This window comes from Melanerpes formicivorus, unplaced genomic scaffold (genome assembly GCF_026170545.1).
Source record: "Melanerpes formicivorus ecotype bairdi unplaced genomic scaffold, bMelFor1.0.p_v2 SCAF_5, whole genome shotgun sequence".
NCBI classification, from domain to species: Eukaryota; Metazoa; Chordata; class Aves; order Piciformes; family Picidae; genus Melanerpes; species Melanerpes formicivorus.
In genome coordinates, this window is record NW_027142357.1 from 15,814,450 (window position 1) to 15,841,300 (window position 26,851).

General features: G+C 43.8%; 2 protein-coding genes across 20 annotated transcripts in view; one reads left to right on the forward strand and one right to left on the reverse strand.

The window, feature by feature from the left end:
- RAPH1 (Ras association (RalGDS/AF-6) and pleckstrin homology domains 1) overlaps positions 1–8,027 on the forward strand; it is a 91,245-nt gene extending 83,218 nt beyond the window's left edge. The window contains 1 exon segment of the mRNA XM_068138379.1: positions 2–8,027. Within this exon segment, the coding sequence (XP_067994480.1) occupies positions 2–1,849 (1,848 nt within the window). The 3' untranslated portion in view covers positions 1,850–8,027.
- A 657-nt stretch (positions 8,028–8,684) lies between these two features.
- ABI2 (abl interactor 2) overlaps positions 8,685–26,851 on the reverse strand; it is a 65,448-nt gene continuing 47,281 nt past the window's right edge. For 9 of the 19 annotated variants that reach the window (XM_068138381.1, XM_068138388.1, XM_068138382.1 and 6 more), the window contains 4 exons: positions 26,313–26,471; positions 19,974–20,060; positions 19,475–19,648; positions 8,685–14,790 (listed from right to left, as the gene is read on the reverse strand). In XM_068138381.1, coding sequence (XP_067994482.1) covers positions 14,615–14,790; positions 19,475–19,648; positions 19,974–20,060; positions 26,313–26,471 — 596 coding nt within the window. In that variant the 3' untranslated portion in view covers positions 8,685–14,614. The remainder of the gene's footprint in view (positions 14,791–19,474; positions 19,649–19,973; positions 20,061–26,312; positions 26,472–26,851) is intronic. The other 10 variants (XM_068138384.1, XM_068138397.1, XM_068138385.1 and 7 more) reach the window with 2 other exon arrangements.

Below are 26,851 nucleotides of genomic sequence, written 5' to 3' on the forward strand. Positions count from 1 at the left end.
CCCCCCTCCCCCGCCACCCCCACCACCCCCTCCCCCACCTCCACCCCCCCTCCCAAGCCAGGCTGCCCCATCTGCAGGCTCACCTGCCACCATGTTCGTCAAGTACAGCACCATCACCCGGCTGCAGAATGCTGCCCAGCACGGCAGCCCTTTTTCCAAAGCTCCTGCTGTACAGCAGGCCCCTCCACCCCCCCCGCCCTTGGGAAAGCCTCAGATATTGGTGCCCCCCAACGGGGTCATGCCCCCTCCTCCACCTCCCCCACCTCCCCCCACACCAGGCTCAGCCATGGCACAACTGAAGCCAGCACCTTGTGCGCCTTCTGTGCCACAGTTCACACCTCCACCACCCCCCCCTAAAATCCATCAGGTTCAACCAAATGTAAGCCAGGCCACTGCCGCCTCATTGCCACCACCTCCACCTCCTGTGCCTGCACCACCACCGCCCCAGGCACCTCCAAAGCCTGTCATGGCAGCTCTTCCCCCACAGCCCAGTGGGAAGGCAGCATCACCAGGGGTCACACATGTCACCCCCCCTGTGCCAGCTCCCTTGCCTCTTGCAATAAAGAAACAACCAAGTGTCACCTCTCCCCAGGTGTCTCCACTGCCCCCAGCCCCTCCTGGCCCCACGCCCCCACCAACGTTCCCAAAACAGCAGAGTTTCTCTGTGAAGCCGCCTCCATCACCTCAATCTCCAGTGCCATCAGTGGTGAAACAGATAGTTAACCAGTTCCCACCACCTCCCACTCCACCTGCCACTGAGCCCCAGCCTCTGAAACCCCTTCCACTGAGTGTGGCACCACAGTCACCTCCAGCAGTAAAAGCAAAGCCCAAATGGCAGCCCACATCTGCTCCTTCACCAGATTTCCCACCTCCTCCACCAGAGAGCAGCTTAGTGTTTCCTCCTCCACCTCCTTCTCCAGCTTCCTCTGCAGGTTCTCCCCCAGCTGACAAATCAGGGTCTCCAGTCAAAAAGACCGGCAAGACATCAAGCCCCGGAGGGAAGAAACCACCTCCAACACCTCAGCGAAACTCCAGCATCAAGTCCACCAGCTCCACTGAGTACCATGAGTCCAAGCAACCTTCAGTGGACCGCCTTGTCAGCAAATTTGCACACCCACCAGAGCCATCAGGGTCTCCTTCCAAGGAGTCATCACCTCCTGCAGCTCCTCCAAAGCCAGGAAAGCTCAACCTTTCTGGGGTGAGCCTGCCTATTGTCCTTCCACAAGGAGTGATTCCAGCAAAGGCTCCCGCTCCAGGTGTGTCTGGGAAGGAACCTGTGGTTGAATTCCCTTCACCACCATCTGATTCAGATTTTCCACCACCACCACCTGACATAGATCTTCCTCCCCCGCCGGTTGAGATCCCATCTGTCTTTTCAGGCAGTACCTCCCCAAAAGTTGCTGTTGTCAATCCCCAGCCTCAAGTGTGGTCAAAACCATCTGTGAAAAAAGCCCCACCACCCACACGTCCCAAGCGTAATGACAGCACTCGACTGACACAGGTGGAGGTCGCAGAGCCAGCAGGGTCAGCTGGCCCTCAAGTGCCCACTTCACCCAAGTCCAGCCTTAGCGTTCAGCCGGGATTCCTGGCAGACCTCAACCGGACGCTGCAACGGAAATCCATCACCCGGCATGGCTCCCTCTCCTCCGCGCGGATGTCCAGAACAGAGCCCACAGCCACCATGGACGACATGGCCCTGCCTCCACCTCCACCAGAGCTGCTGGCTGACCAGCAGAAGACAAGCAGCTTTGGGGGCAGTCATATATCTGGCTATGCAACATTACGGAGGGGGCCGCCCCCCACACCTCCCAAGAGGGACCAAAACACGAAGCTGTCGCGAGACTGGTAGTCGGTCCCTAGGGACTGGTGCTCTCTGTGACTTGTGGGCTGCTCCACGATGGGCCAACCTGTGATCTTGTGCACTTGGAGAGAAGGTGGGGGATGTGGGTGATAGCCCCATCAAAAGGAGTGATCTCAAACTGTAGCTAAGGCTAAATATAAAGACATTCCCCTTTCATGGCTAGGCCGAACATATTGGGGGCCTTGAGGGTGTTGATACTTTATTGGGGAAGGTTGGTAGAGAGGCGTTAGCTGTTCAGTTTCTTTTACCCTTCATATGGATTGGACCAAACCCCATTTTCTTACTTTTTCTGCATTTAGGGGAGGGGGGGAGATAATTTTTGTAGTGTCTGTCCACGTGAGCCATGTTTGTGCATGTAGTATAAGTGTAGGTATATAATATATTGTGATATATTTTGTCGCAATTAAGAGATAACCAGAATGTTTTTGTAGAGCTGTATTTATTGTTTCAGTTGCTGTATTATCTGGAATTGGACTCTGTGACTAGTCAAATCTTAACACAAAGATGAAGATGTAGGGGGCACTTTAAAGAAAGGAAGAAGAAAAACAAAACAAAACCACTCCCACAAACCTCTTGGCAGTTTGTAGTGGGTAACTGGTGCAGAGCTGAGATGTTCTGCTAGTAACTGTGCATTGTTCCATTGATTGAAAGGGTGGAATGCAAGATACCAAAACATTCTGGTCATAATACTACTGAAGATGAATATGGTCTGAGGAAGAAAATAGATTTTATATATAGTGGGCTGAAGTGAAATATATTTATACTATAAAGAGCCTCCCCCTCCCTTCCAAATAGTTTTAAAATATGCATTGCTACAAATTATTTCAGAGTTATTTGTACATGCAGTAAGTAGGATAAATATGTATTATTCCAATCCATTATGCATTCTGACTTTAGAGTAGGCTCAGTTATTTGTTTCTGTGGCTCAAGATAATATATTTGTGTTAAGTCCTTCTGAAAGCTACCAGGACACCTGCAACTGATGCCAACCCACGAGGCTGACCCACACCAGTGCATCACTTGTATGTGATTCTGTCCCTGACTCAAAAGGTAGGTTTCTGTAGAGAGTGCCGTGTTCTCGTACAAGCATAGGCAGTATACAGTTTCACCTTATCTGTGCCTGATAAGATGCATTATCTTTACAAAAACAAGTGTCTGGAAATACTTAAAAGCATCATTTGTAAGTGTTCAAGAGGGGATTGGGCGTGGTACTTGGTGCCATGGTTTAGTCATGAGGTCTGTGGTGACAGGTTGGACTTGATCTTTGAGGTCTCTTCCAACGTTGGTGATTGTGTGAAGCTTTCTGTCTTAGAAAAAGGTAAGGCAGTGGTAATTTCAGGCTAAGCACAGTAAGAATTCTCTCTTTTCTTTGACCTGCCAGAGACTGCGACCAGTGCATAAACTTGTTAATTACAAAGCTGCACCTTTAATTTTCACCTATTTTTTAGTGTTCACCTGTTAATTACAAAATCTAGCAGTCAATAGAGAAGACTGCAGGGGGGGGAATCAAGCTTGAGAGAAAAAACAATTTTGCTAATAATTTAATGTAATGTACCCATACGAGTAGAAAATAGAGTTTAGTACTGGCTGGATTTTTCATTGCCACCAAGTGACAGTCTATCCCCAGATCAAGTACTGGAGTCCTTTCTCTAGTACCTCGGTAGCTTGACTGTAGAGACCCACATGTGCATTTGGGTGCTGTGCTAGGGTAGCACGGTTGGCCTAAGTAGTCTCATCGCACATGTTCATTGCAAGGTACTGCCACACGACCTTGGGCAAGTAACCAAAACAGAGATGGACTATACCTACCCCAACTTCCCTCACCGCTGTGGGGATACTGTCAGGGCTCAGATGGCAAATGGTTTTCCCATTTGTTTACCTGTTCTCCAAAAGCAAATTTAAAATGCCTTCCTTCCTCCAAAAGAACAAAACAAAGGAAGTAGCTCAAGCTGACAGTATCATCAAGCATGTAAAAAGAAAAGAAGTAAACTAATCTCAAGTAATTCAGGATGCTAGATTTAATCACTGTTGTAACAAACAAGTGTCCCTCATTCCTTTTGCTGCCTTTTTACATAAAGTTTTTAAAAAGCAAAACAGAACACCCAAACGATAAATCTTTGTGAATAATTTATGAACAGGAAAAAATAGCTTTCCTAATTAGAGGGGGGGAATGACACATCTGTAACTCTAGTGTTTTAAATAAGTGGATGATGAAAAGAAGAGCAATGGTGCTGTCTCTGCTGACCTGTCTCAGATGACTTTTTACAAATCTGCTTCAGCACCTCTGGAAGTTGTTTTACTATTTCAGACTAGTTTTTTTGAGCAATAAGAGTATATACCATTGTGTGCATTTTTAAAGCACTGCTATGGAAAGGCACTTTTTTTGTATCTTTCTAATTGTTCACAGAGTTTTGTTTCTACTATTGTGCTTATAAAGTGTCCTTAAAAGCATTTGCATTGTTGATTTTAAGCATGCTCAGTGTAGCTGGCAAGTAACCTCACAAGAAGCTTGTCAAGCTATACTGCAGTTCATGGGTGCTTTAACTTCCAACATCGGTCCTCCTGCTGCTCTATACTGTATACAGGTCCTAGGGCTCATTCTCACTAGTGGAGCAAAAGGTGCACAGATACAGCGGTGTCTCCTCAGCCATTATCGGCGATAGCTAACTGGACACATTTTGCTCCCTGGTAAGGCACATCTGGGCTGATGCAGTGTGCTCCCAGATGAGAGCCGTCAGGGAGTTCTACTTTTCTTTTCCTCCAGGACAGCTCCACTAGTGTCAGTTCCAGCCCTTTTGTTCATTCAGTGCGGGTACGTCTGGGCTTTAGGCTTAGCAATGTTTTGAGTGCAATTTCTTCAGAGGCATTCGAGTTTTGTTCTCATTTTCCTATGCCCGAGTAAATTTCCTCAGTACCACTCCCTGGACAACAAATCCACGCTTACCCCTGTGGGCTGCTGCACAGCTTGCTGGGAGTCAGAAGTTTAACTCTTGGGTTTGCAGAGAAAAGAACAAACATCAGCAAAGGTGGCACCCTGTATTCCTCTCGTTACAACTTGCTGCCTGAGCCAGTAGTGATACAGGAATAGGGTAGGTGGCTGCCCCTCACTTCCTCTCAGCTAAACATTGGAATTTGGTTAGTGTGGTTCAGACAACCTGCTTGCCTTTTCAGCTAATGAGGGCCCCCTCATTGTAACTTGCTTTTCCAGTGTATTTACTATGTTATGGCAGTAAATATTTATGCCTTATTTGCAAATAAGTTATTTTTCCCTATGTGTACTGGTCTTGTACCATTGTATTTATTTACATCAGAAAACAAAGGGGCCAGATCTCAGATGTAGCAAGAAGCTTCCTGCTACAAATATAGTCTGTAATCTTTTTGGCACTATTAAAATGAGCATTTGAGAGCTGAGCTTTCATACTCTGGATATAAAGGTAGCAGATGCTTTGATCCAAAAAACTACTCTTAAGTACAGCTGTGGCTGTGTGACATACTGAAGCATACAGCTTTTGATAGTCATTAAGGTGGGTGTCAGGCAAAGCCTCTCTGCTTCAGGGGCAGCTGAAAGCAGACAGCTGCATTTGTTAATCTGCTTCAGATTTGGTCGTTTCCTTTCTGCCATGCAGCAGTAGCATCCACCTCTGTGAGCAGCAGGATGCCCCTCATTCAGCCAGGTTTGTCTGTGACTGCAGCACAGGTGTGGAAAGCAGGGAGTTAGACTTCTCAGACACACTGCAATTTTGGTCTTGGAGAGCTGCTGTGGAAGAGAGAACTAGGCTCTTGGATCAGCACTAATCTTAAAGGAGAAATTATTTTTCAAAAAACCAACAGAAACCACAGGTCCTAAATGTCTGCGGTTGTGTTTAGTCTGTCAAAACTTGTGGTTGAGGGAGGAAGTCAGGCACAAGTCTGACAATAAAATACCCTGTTACTTTCTATGGAAGAGGAAAGCTCCTGCTTTGCCCCATGCAGTGGTTTCCTCTTGTGGCAAACCACCACTGCCTTGCTCTGACTTGGTGCGTGACCTTAAAGCCAAAGAGCTCCTCTCCTAAACTTACTCTGCAGTTTTCTGCAGGGCAGCGGTGACTGACGGACACATCAGGGAAACAAAGTGATGGTACCCAAATCACTTTGGTTTCAGGCTGATGGGAGAGGGAGCGGTTTTCTCAACAAGTGCATTTTAAGATTTATTGTTCTGGACTTGCACTTTTTAAAGGTTTTCTAATTTCTTCTTTCTATGCCCACAGGCAGCCAGATACAACTCAGAGCAGCTCAGAGATGAAATGTAGCCAGTTTTCCTCTGAGTTAAAATTATTTTTTCCACAGTTAAAGGAACCAAAAGTGCCATTTCAACAGCAGAAGGGCAAAAGAGAAGTTTTCTGCTTATTACAGAAAACTGCGTAGAACGAGCTTGTTCCAATTCAGTAGTACTGTTGCAGGTAAATTTGTTTCTTACTCAAAATAAGATCAGAAGTGGGTCTTACTATGAGCATTACTTAAATACAGAGTGATGTTAAAATCAGTTGCACTCCAGGAAAGCAATATAAACTCCTCACAGAAGACACTAAGGATGCCACCAGAACATGTGAGGTGGTGGGGTTTTTTCTTTTCTTGTTACATTACAGATTCGTTCAAACAGTGCTCCTCAGGTGGAGCTGAGTGGAGTCACATCTTTTTTGGGGAGGAGATCTTTTCCCAATGTCCATTTGTGGCTCCATTTGGAGCACAACTGGGCCAAACTCCAACCCCTAGGCTTTAACACTACAGGAGATAGTCTCTCTTAGACATTTTTGTAATGTGCTGGTGGGGTTCAAGATTTTATTTGGTATTTGAAGTTTCTCTGAAGTTGATTAATTTTTCTTTCTGAATTCTTTTTCTGCTTCAATTAAACACCCATTAAGACAGACAAAACCAGCAGGGTTTGGCACTCACTAATCCTGTGATCCAGTGAGTCACAGGCATTGTCTAGTTTTGAAAATTTTAAGACACTAACCTGCAAGGGAGGTGACAGCTCATGCTTATCCCTGACAATTGAAAGCAACTGCCACTAAGGTGGGGAAAATAGCGACTTGGGCTGATGGCCATTTGGTGCTCTGAGGCACTCAACGCAGCAAGGGCTCAGTGAGCCCTCTGTTGATCAGAAATGGTATCTTTGGTGAGGAAAGCTAGAGAAGGTGGAAGAACAGGAGGAGCAGGAACTAGTGCTATATGTACATTCTCCTGTGATAGGGATTTAGTGAGGGAAATGACTTGGACTCTGAATAACAGATTTAGGAACACAAATGCTCTTTTTTAAAATGCTTAAAGGTGGCTTGTCTTTTTTTAGGAGGCATAGGAATTTAACCAACTGTTCCCTACAGTGGAAAATAGTTTCCTTCCACCTTTCCTGAGATGCCAAAGATGCATTCAGAGCTAAATTCCAGGTATGCAGATGTGCTTGCACCAGCCTGTTTTGAGGCCAAGTTGCCAGGAGCTGAAGTGCTGCTGATCTTCAGCAGCTGTTTGTTGAGAGAACAGGGCCACCACTGTTAGTGTTGTGCATCTCTTGCCTTTAACCAATACTCATCTGCAAGGGGTGGGGGCAAAGGACACTAGCAAAATGAACCTGTGCCCAAGGCTGCTGGTGGTGCAACACTATACAGCTTGTACTGCTGAAAGGAAAATTAAATGCTTTTTCACATGGCTTAATTGCAAATCTCCATTCTTCTAGTGGATTGTGGTGGACCAGAAATTAACTAGAGGAGCAGTTTGGTTTATGGCTTACACTAATTGTTAGCAGCCACCAGTGATATTCTGTGTAATACTGGGGATGCAAATGTAAGAACAGTGTCATTGCGATGATGATTTGTCTGTGCAGCAAACTTGTGCTGAGTGCTGTAAATACATTCATGTTTACTGCTTTAAAAAGAAAATTGCACATTTTATCTTTCAATGGGATTGCTTCCCCTCTTCTACCCTTTCCAAAAAGAAAAATTAAAGCTCTTTTAGACTGATAGTTTCAGGTTGGGGGGAGCTTTGCCATGTTATAAATATATATAAATAAATGTATAAATATACTTTTTTAAGCATGAGAGAGGACAAAAGAAATACTACATTACAGAGTACCTGATATAGAGCATTATACAATGGAATATGCACAATTCAATAAAGATGTAGTTAAATTTAATCTGTTTTAATCTTCTGTCTTGCCCTTTCCCTTTTTCATCAATTCAGAACCTACGTTGTCTTCTCAGGGCATCAGTGGTTGCCCCCTGCAGGGATCAGGTATCTGATGACTTATAAGTTAGCCTTTAACTGCCCTCAATAAAATTGGTTTTTACTGTTCCTTTGAACAGCTCTTTCCAGTAGGTCAGAGCTGGCTGTACCACTAACGTGGTACACACCAAATACAGGTCTAAAGATGACCAATTGGGACTGCTCAATTTTTTGATCTGCCTCCTCCCATAGATGTGCAGAGTCCTGTACAGCTCTGCTTGCACAATGACAGCTGACTGATGGTAAGTGTTTCTGTGGCAACCTGCTCTGGGCTCCACTGTAGGGAATTCAGCTCTGTACCTCTGTACCACTCCTCCTGGTGTATGCATGCAGGCTGGCCCTGCATCAGTCACATTTTATAGTAGAAACTCAAGGGCATTACATTAGTGGTTATGACAGGAAAGGAGTAATACAGAGGTGGATGGGTGCCAGTGATTATACCTTTGCTGTGGGAAGTGCTGTGCTCAGAGCTCCTCCAGGATGTGGCTCCTGCAGGCACAAGCAACTGTCCTGTCATCAATGTGTTGAAAAGTCTCTAAGCAAAGACAAGGAATGTGACGCAGCAGTAGCACAGAACACAGGGGGTGTGCTTTGTTTTTATTCAGGGCTCGTAACAAGAGGGTTTAGTACACAGCAACAGTTAATTCCAAGTACAATTAAAAAAATTTAAAAATTGGGTTTTGCACTCACTGGAAGGTGGTCTAAATGGCACACAAAACAAAATATTACTGGTGGCATACAGCTCCCCAGAGTCTTGCGGGCTCAGTCATTGACAGTGGGCTCTGCACTCATCCACCACATCAGCAGTGCCTAAAGCAAAAGCACAGCGTGCTTGTCTGACTGCAAACCAAAGGTGGGGGTGGGTAGGGGTATCTGCTTTCAGGAAAAAAGTGCATGGACAAAATCCATGTTAGACACTGACATTTCCAGAGAATTCATAGAAACTACTTGTCCATGCAAGTTGCAAAAGACACTTTTTCAAATGTGAAAAGAAGCACTTGTTCTTTACAAAAAAATCTCAGGCATGTCAGCACTTAACCAAGGCGCTGTAATGTAAATGAATTTGTACACAGCTCTTCCTCGTTAGTCAGCAAGGGCAGGATTCTTCTGAGGTTTTAAGAGAAACAGGAACAAATGCACTGCACCACAGCGGTGTTCGGCAGGGTGTAGGCTTACCTTGGGACAATAGGCTGCTGCTCACTTTACTATTAAAATGTTTGTGAGTACCACTTCCTGTATGGGCAGGAGATTACACAAAATACAAGTGTGGGTTTTTTGAGTGAAATCAGCAGAACACCACGGTCTCCAATTTATTCTTTGTAACAGCAGTTGGCAAACCTTGGCTGCATCAAGTTTTCAGCAACCCTTCCCATGGACATACAGTGGGGTATTACTATTCTTGCAGTTTCAAAATCAAAAGTAGATCAGTAGGACTGTTTACTACACACCTACTTCAGCAACAGGGGAGGTGGGGGGAACCCAACCAAACACAACAAAACAACCAACCTACTACAAACCGTTCCTTTTGTGCAATACCACTTTACCCAGAAATTGTGGCTGTGCCCCATACCGAGATGTCTCAAAAGGCAGGAACATTGAACGTTATCTGTAAGCACAGTAAGCTCTTTGAAGTGGTGGCCCATAAGCTATAGCTCATCATCTGCCTGCTCCTGCTCAGTTTACACCACCATCTTCTCTAGAGGTTAAGGTTGTAAATACTTGCCTTAGTGAATGCAACAGCACTGTACCTTCCTTTCTGCTACTGTTACCAAGACAGGAACTGAAGTCTCTGCATAGGGTTTGTCCAAAGCTGCAATGCTCAGTCAGTGACTCTATGTTCTTAATGCAAATACTGCTTCCAAGCAGGAACCACTACACCCACGGTTTTTCCAACAGCATCCTCTAGCAGCTTCCAACAAGTTGCCCTGCAGAGAACAGAGATAGCACCTGTTGTACAAGATGCTCTGTCCCATCTCTGGAAGGAGAAGTACTGTAAATGCTTCCAGTTTACTAACAGGGATAAAGTCCCTTCCTTTCCAGAAAGGAAAACATGAAAGTTCTGCTTCTGAGTTATGCCTGAAGCTCAGAGACAGAACTAGAGAGAGCTCATTTCTAGCAGGGGGCACATCTGCAGCACTTGCTAGGAAGCAGTGAGAGTTCTAGGAAGAGCCTTGAGTTAACATCAAGCACAGGTGGGAGATGCCACAGCACACTTCTAGTCAACGATGGGCACGTGCACACCAGGCAGCCTACCCTCTGCCAGGAAAGGAGCAGCAGCCCCATTGCTGTCTTGCTTTCTTTCCAGGATCAGCTGAAACACCCTAGAGAAACGTGCCAATTTTCAGAAGTTGCATCGCTGCCAAGGTCAATTTTGGCTGTCAGCAGCAAAGAAAGAAAATGCCCAGGAGCTGTGAAAGAGAACAAACTTGCTCTAGCAAGAACTAGTTTGGTCTAAACCTTCCCGGCACCCACCCAGCCAAAGACCACTGGGACTGTGGGAGCTGTGGTTCACACCAGCAGCAACCTCCAGCCACTTCAGGAATGGCCAGCTCAACTAACCACAAGGACAAACTGAGTCCCAGGAATATAGTCAGCCTCCTGGTAAGACACACCAAGTGCTGCCATCTAACCCAGGGCCAAGCTGGGCTGGGGGGAACATGTCTCTTGTCCTCCAGTGAGAGCAATAGTTCTTCAGTGTATTGGTGCCCATGTCATTAGGCAGGCCAGCCAGTCTTGAGACGTTGCTTCAGCTTTCTTGTGCCTAATCCAGCCACTGTGCAGGGACACATCATTTTGCCATTTGTCTCTCCTGCCCCTGCCCCCTCAGCCCTCTGATGAAACAGCCACTGACAGACACAAAGAGCATGAATCCATCATAGGATTAGTGAAAAAAATAAGATAAAGGAGGAGGAAAGAAAATTAAAATGAGTGAGACATATGTAACCTTAGCTGAAAAGAAGGCACCCACCCAAAGAACCTGCTTCAGCACTAGGTGGGGACAGACTCAGGCAGCTGGCCTCTCAAGCAGGCATATAGCAGAGAGGCAGCTGTTAATAGCTTGTTACTGGTGCCAAGAACAAGCAAGCTATCTCCAATACAACAAACCAAGGCAAAATACAGTGCTAGAGATGCTGACTGATTTCTGTGTACAATGAAACCTGTTGTCTGGGCTAAGGCAGCTCTCAGAAAGGCAGAAACATACTAGTTTTGGTCATACAGCACTCCCTGGGCTATTCTGGAGTGTCTCTTTCCCCCACCTCTCCCTCATGCATAAACACTGCTGCTTCAACAATCTGTGATACTGAACACCTTCAGCTGTGGCAGGAAAACTCAGTGAAGTGATACACACTTACATGAAATACCAAGCTGTTTCCTCCCCTCCATTCTCCACCCCCTTTCAAAGTAAACATGTAAATTAAAAGAGGAGCCTGCAGGGGGGAAGGTTTTGAATAAGGAGAAGTACAAGGGACAAAACTTGAAACACAACCCCCACGGACTTCACTAGCATGCAATCTATGTAACATTAATATATAAAGCCTGTTTACCTTGGCCTGGTCTATGACCATTACATCACATCATCCCCAAACAAGCCACAGAATTAAAATATGTACAAAATAAAAAATATGCCTAAAACTCTTTACATTAGTACTGCATAATAAAGCATAAAACCAGCAGGAGGTGACCCAAAAATTCCATCCACAGCAGCTCTTGGACAACAATTCCACATACTAGCAGCAGGGAACAAACTAAGCTCTGGTTCATCGGACCAAAGTCAGTTAAGGAACTTCATACATTTCACTTTTGAGGTTTTGCAGCCTCATGTTTCTGTGCTAAGCTTTGGCAAGCATTCAGCACTTCCCAGAGCTCACGCTACTCTGCTCTTGCAACACAGGTGACTCGCAAGATGACCAAGCAGCTGAAGGAAAATTAAGGACACAGGTGTGTATCACACACAGTGGAAGCACACACTATCCCCACCCACCCGTCACAAGTATTCAAGCGCATGCTCTTACATATTTCACTAACACCTGACCTGCCAGCTAGAGCATGGGTGCACAGGGAGAGAGGTTCAGCTCATTTAGTGACTCACTAAGCTGTCCTAGCACAGCATTTGAGCACTATGCTCAGGCTTTACCACAAAACACCAAGGGGAAGAGAAACTCCTGGAAAACAGCCACCCTGTGAGCACCAAAGGTTTGTGCATTGCTACTGTTCAATTGCCTGGACTGCTATCTGGGCTGCAAGCACCATCTTCCTGTGCAAAAAGCATTAAGACCTACCCTATAATACCAGAAATGCTCATTTCTGTGACTGCACAGTGTTTCTAGGCTTGCTCCCACAGAAATGATGAGCTGAGGGAACTGAACATGGCTGCTTCTGTTATTCTTGCCACAAGTTTTCCTAGAGAAAGGTAGAAAGGTATCTGTTCTGGCTCTCATCCTGAACAATAATACTGTCAGCTTCCAGAAAGAAGACAACAGTGCTTTTGCTACATGGCTGTGGATTGAGCAGGGAAGAAAGCAACTTTATCTTTGCACCAGTTTCTTCAAAGTTGTACCTCGTACAGGCTTCAACCAAACTAGTTCCTTACACACTGTCACTAGAGTTAGTGCACTCTTCCACAAGCTTGCAGCAGATGATCACATTCATCCACATCCCACAAACACACCTCACCTGTTCTGTTTCCTCTTTCTTCCCCCATGAGCAGCTATGGCACCTCCCTGCCCAGATCTGCACCAAGCCTGTACCTTCCATCTGAATATTGCAGTGATTGCTAAGCAAAGGGACTACGTCAGTTACCTGTATCATTGCCAGTACTGCCACAAACCCAGCTCCAGTAGTGGTCCGGTTTCCACACATGCCTCAGAAGACAGCTGCAGCACTATCTCACCTTAGACAAGCCACTGTGGGTGGCAGCTGGAACTCAGCCAGGTGATAAGTCAAAAGTTGCCCAGAAAGATGCCCTGGCCCAGAAGACTCCCATGAGACAGGGTTGGCTGAATTTGCAGGCTAACAGATCTGCAACAGGAGGTTTAATCAGTTCACTGTTAATGCATGATATTTACTCAGTGATAACATGTAGTCCTTCCAAAGGGCAGACTAGTACAGCCATCACTTTACTCTGATCTGCTAGGCAGAATCACTGAGCAGCATTTTTAACTGAGACCAGATTAAAATAAAACTATCAAGACAAGGGGCTACAGAGCCTTCACTTCGTATTATTACTCCACCCCAGATCCACCAGTACAGCTCAAAATACCTATTTCTCTATAATAAACAATGGAGAGGGCTGGGGGAAGAGCTAAGACTACTACTAGTTACTGCTTGGATTTCCATGGGAAACCAGTACACACAACAGCCCTTTTGACTTCCACCGAAGAGATTTTGGCAACAGACATGAAGACGACAATTGCCGTTTGTCCTGCCTCTGCACAGGGCTCTCAGTACATATGCAAACCTAGCCATCAAGTACAAAATAGCCAATTTACAATACCTGATTGGATTTTTAAGATTATATTGTGCATAAGACTAAAGCTGGGGTTAAGTTTCTCTAGTGCAAGCAGGCATGAATAGATTTGAACCTTAAATCACAGCCTCTAGAGTTTATCCTCAGACCCCAGAAGGACCTGTAAACTGTGTTTTGCCTTCACCGTCAACAGTATCTGTGAATTCTATTTAAAGCATCAGCACCCACGGTGAGTAGCTTGCTGTGGAGAGGAGGGCATTTACATCAGTGCAGAACACAAAACAAATCTGTGGCATTCAAAGATGAGGAAATGGGGTGAGGGTCCTCTGAGCTGCAGCCATCTTAATTGTCTAAACTGAAAGATGAGTGAAGAAAGCCAGCTCTGTGTGCCCCTGTGTCAGCCTACATGTGCAGAGCAGCTGCAGAAGTGTTTATGCTATAGATGTATCCAGCTATCTGGAAGTCAGTTACAGGAATGGTTCTGTGCAGAAATCCCAGTGTTTGCTAGCACACAACTGTTCTTCCAGCTGCGCAGGAGAGTAGTGTAGAAACAGGAGGGGTGTCCACTGGCCAGTAACCCTTCACCACAAGCATCCAGGACATCCTAAGGGCAGTCACTGCTGCCAAGGGTAGTACCACAAGTGCACACAGGATTCCTGAGACAGATCCCAAAGCCTGTCAGCAGTCCTCAGAATTCGAGTGAAGTATCAGCTACTCAAGGAGTTTGTAACAACTGAATGGGCCATCTTAATTCAACATCAGATGGCAGCTGGAAAAGCCATTTGTTCAAACAATTCAAATCACTATTGTTTTATAATGGGGGGGGAACCCCAAACAAACAACAAAACTGAAAAGAAAAAGAAGGGGGGGGGGGGGGGGGACAAAAAACAACAATCAACCCACAACAAAAGAGTGGTTGTTAGAATTATCCTTCATTCAGTTATACTGGATGAGGCCCCAGAGGCTGGTGAAGATCTGGGAAGCTCTGACAGCTCCTGCAGCAGCAGATGCAGTGTTCTGTTCTCTGTTCTTCACTCCGAGTAATGCATGATCGACTCCACATAGTTCCCTGGGAAGAGCCCTGTCACTCCATTCATGACTCCCTCATACCAGCCATCATCATTTTTCTTGATGACATAAATAATGGCACCTTCCTGAAATGAGAGCTCATCTTCTTTATCCTTTGTGTAGTCATAAATCGCCACCACTAGGAAAGAACAGAGCATGAGTGTTATGAGAGGTACAGGGAGGAGGAGGAACACCAACCTACCTTTTACAATGTTCTCCACATTCAAGGCAGTCTCAGAGAGCTGCACTGTCTCACCTTGTCTGGTGTGGTATTATACAAGAACATGGATTTAATTCCCTATGGCTATAACCATTCAGATCTATTCCAAGATTCATGTATTAGATACACATGCTAAATCAGATCTCTGCACAACTAACAAAAAACATGAAAGAGGAAGAGTAATAAGAGCTCTCTTCAGATAGCCGCAAGAATGAGCCAAGGCTTGTCCCAGACTTCCACCCATCTTAAGCTATCTCTGCATTTAAATCTGTAAAAGGCATACATGCAGTCCCAGTAGCTAGAACTCACTTCCAGAATACACAGTGCCAAGGTGAGTGAATCCCAGTTAGGAGTGAGGAAAAAGTAAGGTGGTTGTCTGAAACAAAATATATGACTATATAGGGACATTTTTCTTACAGCTGCAGAATATTTTACTGTAGGCACCATAGCTGTGAAAGGTCAAAGGAACTGGACAAAACACTGGAAATATTAAAGAGAGCATTGTCTTCTAAATGGCAAGATTTTCCATTCTCAGTCCTATCATTATGTGTTCTATACAGAAAATTAGCTATGCTGGACTCCCCTATAGTCTAACAAAGAGCATCAGTCACTGCTTTGAGCACTTGGCAATGAAATGTGCAGTGCTGCCACTGAAAACAAAACAGATGTTGGACCGAGATCCTAAAATCTTGTAATACGGAAGATATTCTAAACCAAAGCAACAAGAAAAAAAATGAACAGCATGTGTTCGTGAGCACATTATCCAAGAGTCCTTTCCCTCATCATTCTTGGAACATGTCCAGAGAAGGGCAACAAAGTTGGTGAGGGGTTTGGAACACAAGCCCTATGAGGAGAGACTGAGGGAGCTAGGATTGCTTAGCCTGGAGAGGAGGAGACTGAGGGCTGACCTTATTGCTCTCTACAACTACCTGAAGGGAGGTTGTAGACAGGCAGAGGTTGGTCTCTTCTCCCAGGCAACCAGCACCAGAACAAGAGGACACAGTCTCAGGCTGCACCAGGGGAGGTTTAGGCTGGAGGTTAGGAAGAAGTTCTACACAGAGAGAGTGATTGCCCATTGGAATGGGCTGCCCAGGGAGGTGGTGGAGTCACCATCATTAGAGGTGTACAGGAGGAGACTTGATAGGGTGCTTGGTTTAGTTGATTAGGTGGTGTTGGATGACAGGTTGGACACAATCTTGAAGGTCTCTTCCAACCTGGTTTATGCTATTCTATTCTATTGTCAGAAGAAAAGAGGTTATCTCCTTTCAAGGGAGCAAAGGAATCAGTGCAAATATTTACTAGGGAAACCTGGATCATGAAGACATTATGAAGTAACGCATACAAGCCAAGCCTGACAGAGAATTCGAGTATGCTCAGATATTTGTATCATGTAACCAGTCTATATTTAAAGAACACACGTTGCTGGCTCTACACTTACACCAGCAGTTAAGTAAATTCATTCTAAGTAGCATTAGACACATCATTCTAAGGAAACAAAACAGATGGTGAAATTAGTAAAGTTTTAGCTTGAAAAACAGAAGTCACTATGTGAACACATGGTACATTCATTTTAAGTCCTTCAAAATTCTTTTAACTGCCTTCTGTACTTGTTGATTTAAAAATATTTATTCCTGTGCTATTTTCTTCATTTTCTTGATAATAATCATGCAAGGATCATGGTGATTTTTAATGCCTTTTTTCTCTTTTTTGTGTCCTTTCTGGTACTGGACTCACTATTTCACCATCAAAAGTAGGAAACTCTTCCTTAAGTTTGTGATGAAAATTCTCTTCTTCAGCCTCTTACAAAATTCTCTGAAGCCTGATTTTGGTTTTACATCACCATTGCTTCCTCCTGAATGTTACTTTTTCACTGGCAGTGCTCCTGTCTGTAAAAGACTGTTTAATCCCTCTGTAGTCCCATTGGTTCAAGCTGTGAGCCTGTCACATATCATGAGTTACTAGGAACCCAGGCCATTGATGCAAAAAACACTAGATGAGACAGGAAGCAGCAATACTGACTCAGGAGAGAACATTCTTCCCTCTGAGACTAAGCCAGGACCTCTTTTAGTTTCTATTGAACACATTTCAATGGAGATATGAAAACCAGAATTGCTCATTTATGTTGGTATTCTTCCAACCAGTGATTTTTGATTCTTCAACACAGAGTTTGGCTGAACTCTGTGTGTTGTGAACACACAACAGACCATGAATGTAGGCCAGACTGATGATCCAACTGAAATCTGACAGCTGTGGCCCCATGTTTCTTTTATGTGGTATAAGGGCATTTTTTTCCCTCTGGATACCCATTTCTGTTCATCTGATTGGCAAAATTAGGACATTTTCTTACTTTTTCATGCCACCCACCCAGACATGCAGCTCAGTAAAAAACTGCACAGCACTTTCCTGGACCCTGCAGGTTGACTGTTGCTGTTACAGCCAAGTGATGGGGCCCTCAAATTCAACATCCCTGGTAATTTAACAGGATGCTGTAATCAAAGTTTCTCCATATGTTTAAAATGGATCTGCTATTCACTTCCTTCCTTAGCTGCAGGTTACAGCATATCTTAATGTTAAATATATCTCTGACAGTGCATGACCTCTTTACTGAACAGGATCATACTGAATCCCATCTCAATATATATTAAACTGTATTTGATATCTCCTTGGTGTCCCAGCTTCTACACTCTCACTTAGAAAAAGGTCATCTACACTAATCCTATTAGAAATGCTTTCACATGAACTTAAATAAGTGATCAGCCACAAAACCAAAACAAGCAGAAATCCTAGGAGTTGCTACTCCACTTATTGGGGGTAATAGTGTTTGAGCAGCTCTTTCCCTCCATCAGTTCTGTTGCTTTGCACTGTGGCACAGAACACCATCTATAGGAATGTTTGGAGCTGACACAGGAACAATTATTTTGCAGAACTAAAACATTATTAGTTCACAGCAGGATAGGCATGCACATTCTTTGAGCAGGAAGGTCTCCTTTTAGTTAGCATGGGGGTTTTCATTAACTTTAAAGCTTGCCTGCTACCAAAAAACATTTTTAAAAAATGTTAAAAAGTATCACAGTCATGCAATTCTCTCCCAGCTCCAGAAAGAAGACAAATCTCAAGACATGGGCCAAATATAAGCAGAGCTATCCATAGAACTACAGAATCCACACCTATGTCAATGTCTCATTTTTTCCAGTATGCTAAACCTGTTCCACTGCCCCTAACACCGTGTCCTAAGAGAGAGAGGAGCAGAGAGCAAAGCAATGGATTAGACTTAGCCAAGGTCAGCCAAAGCACGTTATCTCTCCCAGGCAAAGCAAAACAGCCAAGATCAGAAGGAAAAAGGAGAAGAATTGTTATGGTACAGCACATCTTATTCCAGATTTTATCCAATGAATTTGTTTAGAATAATCTTTTCTTTTCCTTTTTACACCCAACAATGATTTATTTATATTTTTCTACTTTTCTGCTGGAAATCTGTAACTGAATTTTAAAGGCATAGCCTAACACCACCCCACTTTTAATCAAAGAGCCTGTGTGCACCAACAGAATAGTGACACACTGTCAATCAGGGACGTGGAGAGGTCAATAGATAAAGTGAGTCACGTTAAACACCCTTCAAGTCAGCCACTTTGTCTGACAAATGGTCTCAGCTTGTCAGCAAAGCCTGAGTACTCCTTACACTTACTCCAGCTAGAAAGAGTGTAGGGGAATAACAAAAACTCCCACATATTTCTCTACCTCCCTCAGGAATAGTAATATTTTCTTTGGGCTGGATTTGGCAGTAACTGCCTGTTGCATCTTTTTTTTCTTCCCTTCTCTCAAGTCCCACACTGGGCTTAAGGCATGATGCCACTTTCTGGCATTCTTGAATTTTCTTCCCTGATGCAGACTGAGTATGTCAGAGTCACTCAGCTGAGATGCACGGTTTCTTTGTATCATCCTCTTTGCTAAGAGGTTCACAACACTCTTTCACAGAGAACACCAGACTGTTTTTTTTTTATATGCAAGTGTCCCTGAGGCATTTACCTCCTCATTTGCTTTTACCTGGTTTTACTCCAGCATGTTTCTACACACCTGCTTCGGAACTGGAAGATATCTAGATGCAGCCATGCAGCAGTGCCTCAGTTACTCAATCCTACACAGACATGGTGCTTTTTAGCTTAGCATGGCTCCACACTGTCATAGTATTGCAGTTTCCAGAGCCCCAAACCTGCTACTAACACTTCTTCACATGCACCCATACATTCAAAGTTCAAGTGCAACTGCAAAACTGATTCATTAATATTTTATCTAATATGAGTTTATTATGATTAAACAGACTGCTGAAAGGTGAGTCTTACAGAGATTATAGAGGATTGAAAAAACTATGTAATTAGCTAACTAATCATTATCTTCCTTTTGTGGAGAAAGGGGTGAAAGAATCAGACTCAGAATAGCTTAATTTTCATTCTGTAAGTTGCCATTTGGAGGAGCACCTCTACCACAATAACAAATACTGGCTAAGAAAAAGTCTAGGCAGCATCTGTGCCCAAAGTGGGATGGCAGGAGCCTCTACAAAATGTTATAAACACGACCATACTATCTCTACAAGCTTTAAACCTACCCTTTTCTAAGTAGGTCCTTGGGGCCCAAGGAGGGTCCTCCTCAGCATATGGATCACTGTACTCCACCACAGCTGCTTCCTCTTCCTCATAATCTTCTGGAGGTGGGGGTGGAGGTGGAGATTCGTCAAACACTGGCTCATCCACAGGTGGTGGTGGGGGAGGAGTATCTGAAACTGAAAATAAGAGCATAACCATGAAAATGTCTCCAGAACCATGACAGCAGGTTGAAATAATACTCTTTATCCCAATCAGTTGCACTGGAACCCATAGTTAGAACTTGTGGAAATATGCTAGAGACATTCAGTTGCAACAAAGAACAATCAGGTTCCTCCAATAAAATTACTTTGTTTTCCCTCTTTTCACAGTTCCAGATGAACTTACAGAGGCAGTAGAGAAGAGAGAATTCTATCAATATACACAGAAATCTTTCAGCCACTCAAAACAAAAGCCACATCACATCCAGTAATAAATCATAGCACAAGGAAGCAGCAAACTTACTGTTTTCTTGAACTCTGGCCACAAATCCCATTAGTGGTAACTGTGGAGTTACCTGTAGAATGGAGGGGGGAGGAGGAGCAAGGGATGCTGCCACAGAAATTAAAAAGAGAGAGGCATTCAGTTAGAGACACAAGGAAGCAGCCGAGAGGAAAGCAGACATCACCACCACTCAGACACTGCAGCAGTCTGCCAAGAAGTTGAGATAAATATGCTGACATTCAAAGAAAAATGGCTCAGGTGGTTTAAGCATATTTCTAATCTTTACTTCAAGGAGATCTCTCCATTTTTTAAATCTCCAACCCAGCTCTTTTTCCTAAGATTAAGAATCAGTGTCGAAGTATTTTTCTGATTTGATGATAACATTCCCCTAAGTTGATGTTTACTACTACAGCAATACAGCACCTCATGAACAGATCTAACTAACATATCAAGATGATTCTCTCCCTATAATCCTCCATCCAGAAGAGCCATCTTTGTACAATACATCTGAATTCACATTGAAAGAAGATACCCTCAGCCAGATGCAAACTTTCTAACACTGATCTAACCAGGAATGAAAGTTTTGGTTAAGTTAAAACACATAGTTCACTAAACACATAGTTCACTAGTTTTATCTAGTTTTAGTATTACTGTGCAAAAGTAATACTCTTTAAGCGAGGTATGAGATTATTTCCCCAAAAGCACACCTCAGGAAAAGCACAACTACTGATTTTGTTAGCAGTGGCATTCAAAAAAAATAAATAAAAAAGATTCTTCAGTCAGGTCAAAACAATGAGGGGAAAAAGACTGGGCTTAATGTACCAGTATATTTATTTAGCTTGCAGAACTAAACTAAATTTCAGATTAGCTCCAGAGCCAGTAAGAAAACTGCCAGGTATGATGTAGTCATTTTCAGAATTAATTCACATCATCATAGAAAATGAAAAGAACTCCAAGGCATCTAAAATTCATGTCTCAAAATTTATTCTGCTTTCTCATTTTGGCAACTATTTTCGGAAGTGCTTTGAATTTCTTCTACCCCTCACATTTGCATCCCTTTCACAATCATACACCCCAAACAAAACAAAATAACCATAACCAGAGCAACCATCCTTCTTGTTGCAAAAATATCCTTGAATCCCCATATAAAGCAAGCTCCATTATCACTCCATTTAATTGAAATTTCTTGAGAAAAAATGAAATTTCTAATTACAACTTCTTTGACTTGAATAAAAGAACCTCTCAGAGCATTTATTCCTTCAAGTGTAACCACAGCAGCTGGAAAAAGATTTGGACTTGCTTTTTTTTTTTTTTTTTTCAAAACAGGAAAAGGGAACTTGAAGTCCTGAAATGCAATAATATTAATGAATTCAGTACTGCTGTGCAACTGTGAAGGCCCTGCCTTTATAATTACATACACCATAAAAATACTCAGTTTCAAAATGTTTCCCCTATTCAATGTCATACAGATTCATACAATTTATATCTATGACACAAGACTAGCTTCAGTTTTGCAGATCCCTTCAATGTATTTTGTTCATGTGCTATATATTTTTCTTGGAAAGAAATAAGGAAGCCTTCCATGTAGAAAAATAAATCACTCTAGACAAGTGCTCCAAGCAAATAAAAAAAAACAAACCCAACCTTAGTTTAGTTTCAGTTGTGTAGTTTACTCAAAATGATGATGCTAACACTACCTGACATAATTCTTGTTTACTTGAACCAACTGGCCTGTGCTTCAGTCTATGCTCAGTGCAGGGACTATTCTACTGTACTGTCTCTATATGATATATAATGACTCTAAGCCAGTTTTGACCTTTATGAGACAACAAATATTTTATTAATAATTACGTTGTTTATAAAGTGCATCAGAAGATTTTTACCTCTGCTATCTTAAAAGATGAAATTAAGAGCAGCTTCAACATTCCCTCTCAGCTTCCTTCCATACAGACCACTAGTAGATTATACAGTTGCTGTAAATTAATTCAGACATGCTCAGGAGCACCTTCTACTAGACACTAAGAATTCAGCTATACAAGTAGTGCATAGTGCAGACCACCATCTCAGTACTTTTCCAGTTTCTCCCACAGGCTTTTTAAAGCCTCTGATGAGCTCTATACTGCTTAGATAACGGTATCTTAAGGTTGCAACATTAAAATGTTCATTAGGTAGCAGGGTTGGCAAGGGTGGTTTCAGGGCAACCATATGCTGAGAGCATTTATTGATGTTTTTTTTTCAGTTGTTAAAAAGATCTCACCATGAAGTAGAAAAATTGTATAATCTTAGAAACAGCATTCAATAGAAGAGGGCAAGGCAACTATCTTTCATCCTCCTGTGAAGTGAGCAAACAGAAATAACTCTGCCAACACACTAAAAATAAAAAAACACCACGAAAAAAACAAAGTGGAAAAAACATCACTGCTATATTATCAAACACCCTGCAAAGAACAAGCAGCCATAGCTGGAAAACTCCTCTGCCTGTTAAGAGGTGAAAAAGAGACTTTAACAAGTGCATGTTTTCTCCATCTCTTCAGGAATGTTGAAAAGCGGTTGTGGTCCCCGTCCACTACTACTCCTTACAGACACAACAGTTTCTCCATTCTCATCATCCTCATCAATTATGCATCTCTTATTTTAAGGCACAGAACAAAAAAAAAGTTGGTTTAGTATAACTACAAAGATACTAAGTTCTGTGTTCTGCTCGGTGTATTAAAAAAGTATAACTGAAGTATTCTGTTTGCAATTTAAAGCTCAAGTAACTAATCACCATAATCATTATCTTCTCTTTGGGTACACAAGACTGAGTTGTGGTTATGTAACTTACTTAAAGTCTATTTGGCATCTGCTATGATTACCTCTTACCAGTGCAATGGTATCTTGCAGAGAATGATCCCTTTGCTAATGCAGAAATGCACAGCAATTGTCAGAAACTCTGTGGTTATGCTTGAAAATCCTCTTTATTGCAAAGATAATCCAAAACATTTCTTTTATTGTTATTACCCTTTCCTTCCTCCCTATTCCCCTTCAGCTTTCAATATACACATAATGTGCTTAACAAATACCATGCATTTAAGGCAACACAACCCTGTCTCCAGCAGGACCATCAATTTCCTTCTCAAGTTAAGCACATGCATCTCTTCACAAGGATAACTCATAAGCAGTCACATTCAAACCCCATCAAATCCCTTAAATGCAGGTTGCAGTATCTGACCTAATTTTATGCTCAGTACTCAATTTAGAACACAAACACCAAAAAACACCACCGCAACAACCGCAAAACACAAACACACTGTAGCACTTGCAAGCCAACATTCAGTCTTACTGGTCATAGGGCAATTCCTAACAAGGAATTTTCAGTTTGTCCCCTGCATCTTTATACAGCTTTCTCAAAAAAGAAACTTTGCCTTCACATCACACCAGAAGCACAGGGAAAAGGACTCCTTAGATTTAAAGCTACTGCATTCTGCAGTATACTGCACTCCTTGTTAAAATCTCATCCTGCTTTTTACGACAGGCCAACCATTAATATAACAATGCCTGGGCCCTCAGGAATCCCAGACCTTTGAAACCACAAAGAAAGTAAGGAGAAAAGAAGATTTTTGCCTTGGTTAAAGATGGTTGGGTTAGAGATCAATCAAGTAAACTGAACATCCACAAATCCAGGGGCCCCAATATGGATGTATCCATGAGTGCTGAGGGAGCTGGAAGAAGTCATTACTAGGCCACTCTCCAACACCTTCGTGGATCAAGGAAAGGCCTTGGATATTGTTTATCTGGGCTTTAGTAAAGCCTTTGACACCATTCCCAACAGCACCCCCCTGGAGAAACTGGCTGCTTATGGCTTGGATGGGTGGATGATTTGCTAGGTTAAGAACTGACTGGCTGGCCAAGCCCAAAGAGTGGTGAACAGAGTTGAATCTACCTGGCGGGCAGTGGTGTTCTCCAGGGCCTCAGTATTGGAGCTAGTTCATACCTTTATGATCTAGACAAGGGCATAGAGTTCACCCTCAGTAGGTTTGCAGATGACACTAAACTGCGTGACTGTGTTGATCTGCATGAGGGTATGAAGGCTCTGCAAGGAGACCTGGACAGGCTGGATCAATGGGCCCAGGTCAGTTGTAGCAGGTTTAACAAGGCCCAGTGCTGGGTCCTGCACTTGGGTCACATCAAGCCCATGATACACTACCAGCTTGGAGCAGGGTTGCTAGAAAGTTGCCTGGGGTGTTGGTTGACAGCTGGCTGAACGAGCCAGCAGTGGGCTTAGGTGGCCAAGAAAGCCAAGAGCATCCTGACCTGTATCAGGACCAGTATGACCAAGAAGGCCAATGACATCCTGGGATGCATTAAGATGACTGTGCCAGCAGGTTGAGGAAAGTTCTCTCCCTGATGAAGCCTCATCTGGATTACTGAAACCACTTCTAGGCTTCCCAGTTCAAGGACAAGGAAATACTTGAAAGATTGCTGCACAGAGCCACTGAGATAATTAAGAAACTTGGAACACCTATCTCATGAGGAAAGGCTGAGAGAGATGAGACATTTTAGTCTGGAGAAGAGAAGACTGAGGGGGAGGAAACTCATTAATGCTTATAAATACCTGAATGGCAAGTGTCAGACAGATGGAGCCAGACTCTTCTCAATGGTGTCCAGTAACAGGACAAGGACAATGGAACCAAATTGGAACAGAAGGTTCCATGTAAGAAATCAAATTCTTCACTTTGAGGGTTGCAGAGCACTGGCTGAGGCTGCCCAGAGTGTCTGGGGAGCCTCCATATTTGGAAGCATTCAAAACCCACATGGACATGTTCCCGGGTGATTTACTTTAGGTGATTCTACTCTAGCAGGGGGGTTGGACTAGATGATCTTCAGAGATCCCTTCCAACCACTGCCATTCTGCAATTCTATGATTTAGCAGATGGCACAGCTCCCTTCAGTCCCATACCAAACACCACTGAAGTTTCTACGGTGTCTAATGCTTAACCTTGTATAAGAGCAGTTTCTTGATGGGAGGAAAAAGCATACAAGATAAAGATGGATTAATGAAGAATCAATGTTCAAATGTACATCCCACACCAAAGCAGAAACATGACACATGGTATAGATAAAGGATTACAGCCTGCCTAACAGGGACTGAGAGATCAAAATGTATATGGCAACAAAGACAGTATTGTTTTAAGCTGCTTGCCATAATGGAAGGTGAACACTGTACTTGGACCACAGTTTTGGCAAGGCTACTAGCAACATCGTGGAAGTTACCCAAGATTAACTGTGAGATCTGCAATGGAGATAGAATATGGAATGGTACGGAATAATATGGTATAGAATAGAATAAACCAGGTTGGAAAAGACCTTTGAGATCAAGTACAACCTATCATCCAACACTATCTAATGAATTAAACCATGGCACCAAGTGCCTCATCAAGTCTCTTAAACACCTCCAGTGATGGTGACTCCACCACCTCCCTGGGCAGCCCATTCAAATGGCAAATCACTCTTTCTATGAACAACTTCTTCCTAACATCCAGCCTAAACCTCCCCTGGTGCAGCTTGAGACTGTGTCCTCTCGCTCTGGTGCTGGTTGCCTGGGAGAAGAGACCAAACTCCAGCTGGCTACAACCTCCCTTCAGGTACCTGTAGAGAGCAAGTAGGTCTCCCCTGAGCCTCGTCTTCTCCAGCCTAAGCAACCCCAGCTCCCTCAGTCTCTCCTCATAGGGCTTGTGTTCCAAAGCCCTTACCAGCTTTGTTGCCCTTCTCTGGACACACTCCAGCAAGTCAACATCTTTCCTAAACTGAGGGGCCCAGAACTGGACACAGGACTCAAGGTGTGGCCTAACCAGTGCAGTGTACAGGGGCACAATGACCTCCCTGCTCCTGCTGGCCACACTGCTCCTGATACAGGCCAGGATGCCATTTGCCTTACTGGCCACCTGGGCACGCTGCTGGCTCATGTTCAGCCTACTATCAACCAGCACCCCCAGGTCCCTTTCTGCCTGGCTGCTCTCCAGCCACTCTGACCCCAGCCTGTAGCACTGCATGGGGTTGTTGTGACCAATGTGTAGAACCCGGCACTTAGATGTGTTGAATCTCATGCCGTTGGACTCTGCCCATCTGTCCAGCCTGTCAGGATCCCTCTGCAGAGCTCTTCTAACCTCTAAAAGATCAATAGCTGTCCCCAGCTTGGTGTCATCTGCAAACTTACTGATGATGGACTCAATAACCTCATCCAGATCATTGATAAAGATACTACAGAGCATGGGGCCCAGCACTGATCCCTGAGGGACACCACTAGTGACTGGCTGCCAGCTGGATGTGATACCATTCACCACTGTGTTGAATTCAATAGAAAAGAAAATTCTTTCTTACCTGGGTTCTGGTTATAAAATGGTCCTCCATTCATCTGATTCTGAAGGCTTGTCTGTGATGTTATAGAAGGAGGACGCCGATATGGCAAAGATCCCCCTATTGTTGGGGGTGTGTGTCGAGAGGCAGGCCTGTTCATGCTGTAGAACTGAACTGGGTGACCTAGGTTAGAATGAGAAGGGTATCAGCAGACAGAATAATGATGCTTGCCTTTTTTTACATCTACATCTGAGAATCAAAGGCTTGGAAAGGTTTTTGTTTTGATTTGTTGTTTTAAGACAGTCTGCATCATAGGAGCTGTCAGTTCAGCTGGATGTCTCAACAGGAATACACAAAACAACTCCTCCAAGAGCACGAGCCCTATGAGGAGAGATTGAGGGAGCTAGGGTTGCTTAGCCTGGAGAAGAGGAGACTCGGGGTGACCTTATTGCTCTCTACAACTACCTTATGGGAGGTTGTAGACAGGCAGAGGTTGGTCTCCCAGGCAACCAGCACCAGAACAAGAGGACACAGTCTCAGGCTGCGCCAGGGGAGGTTTAGGC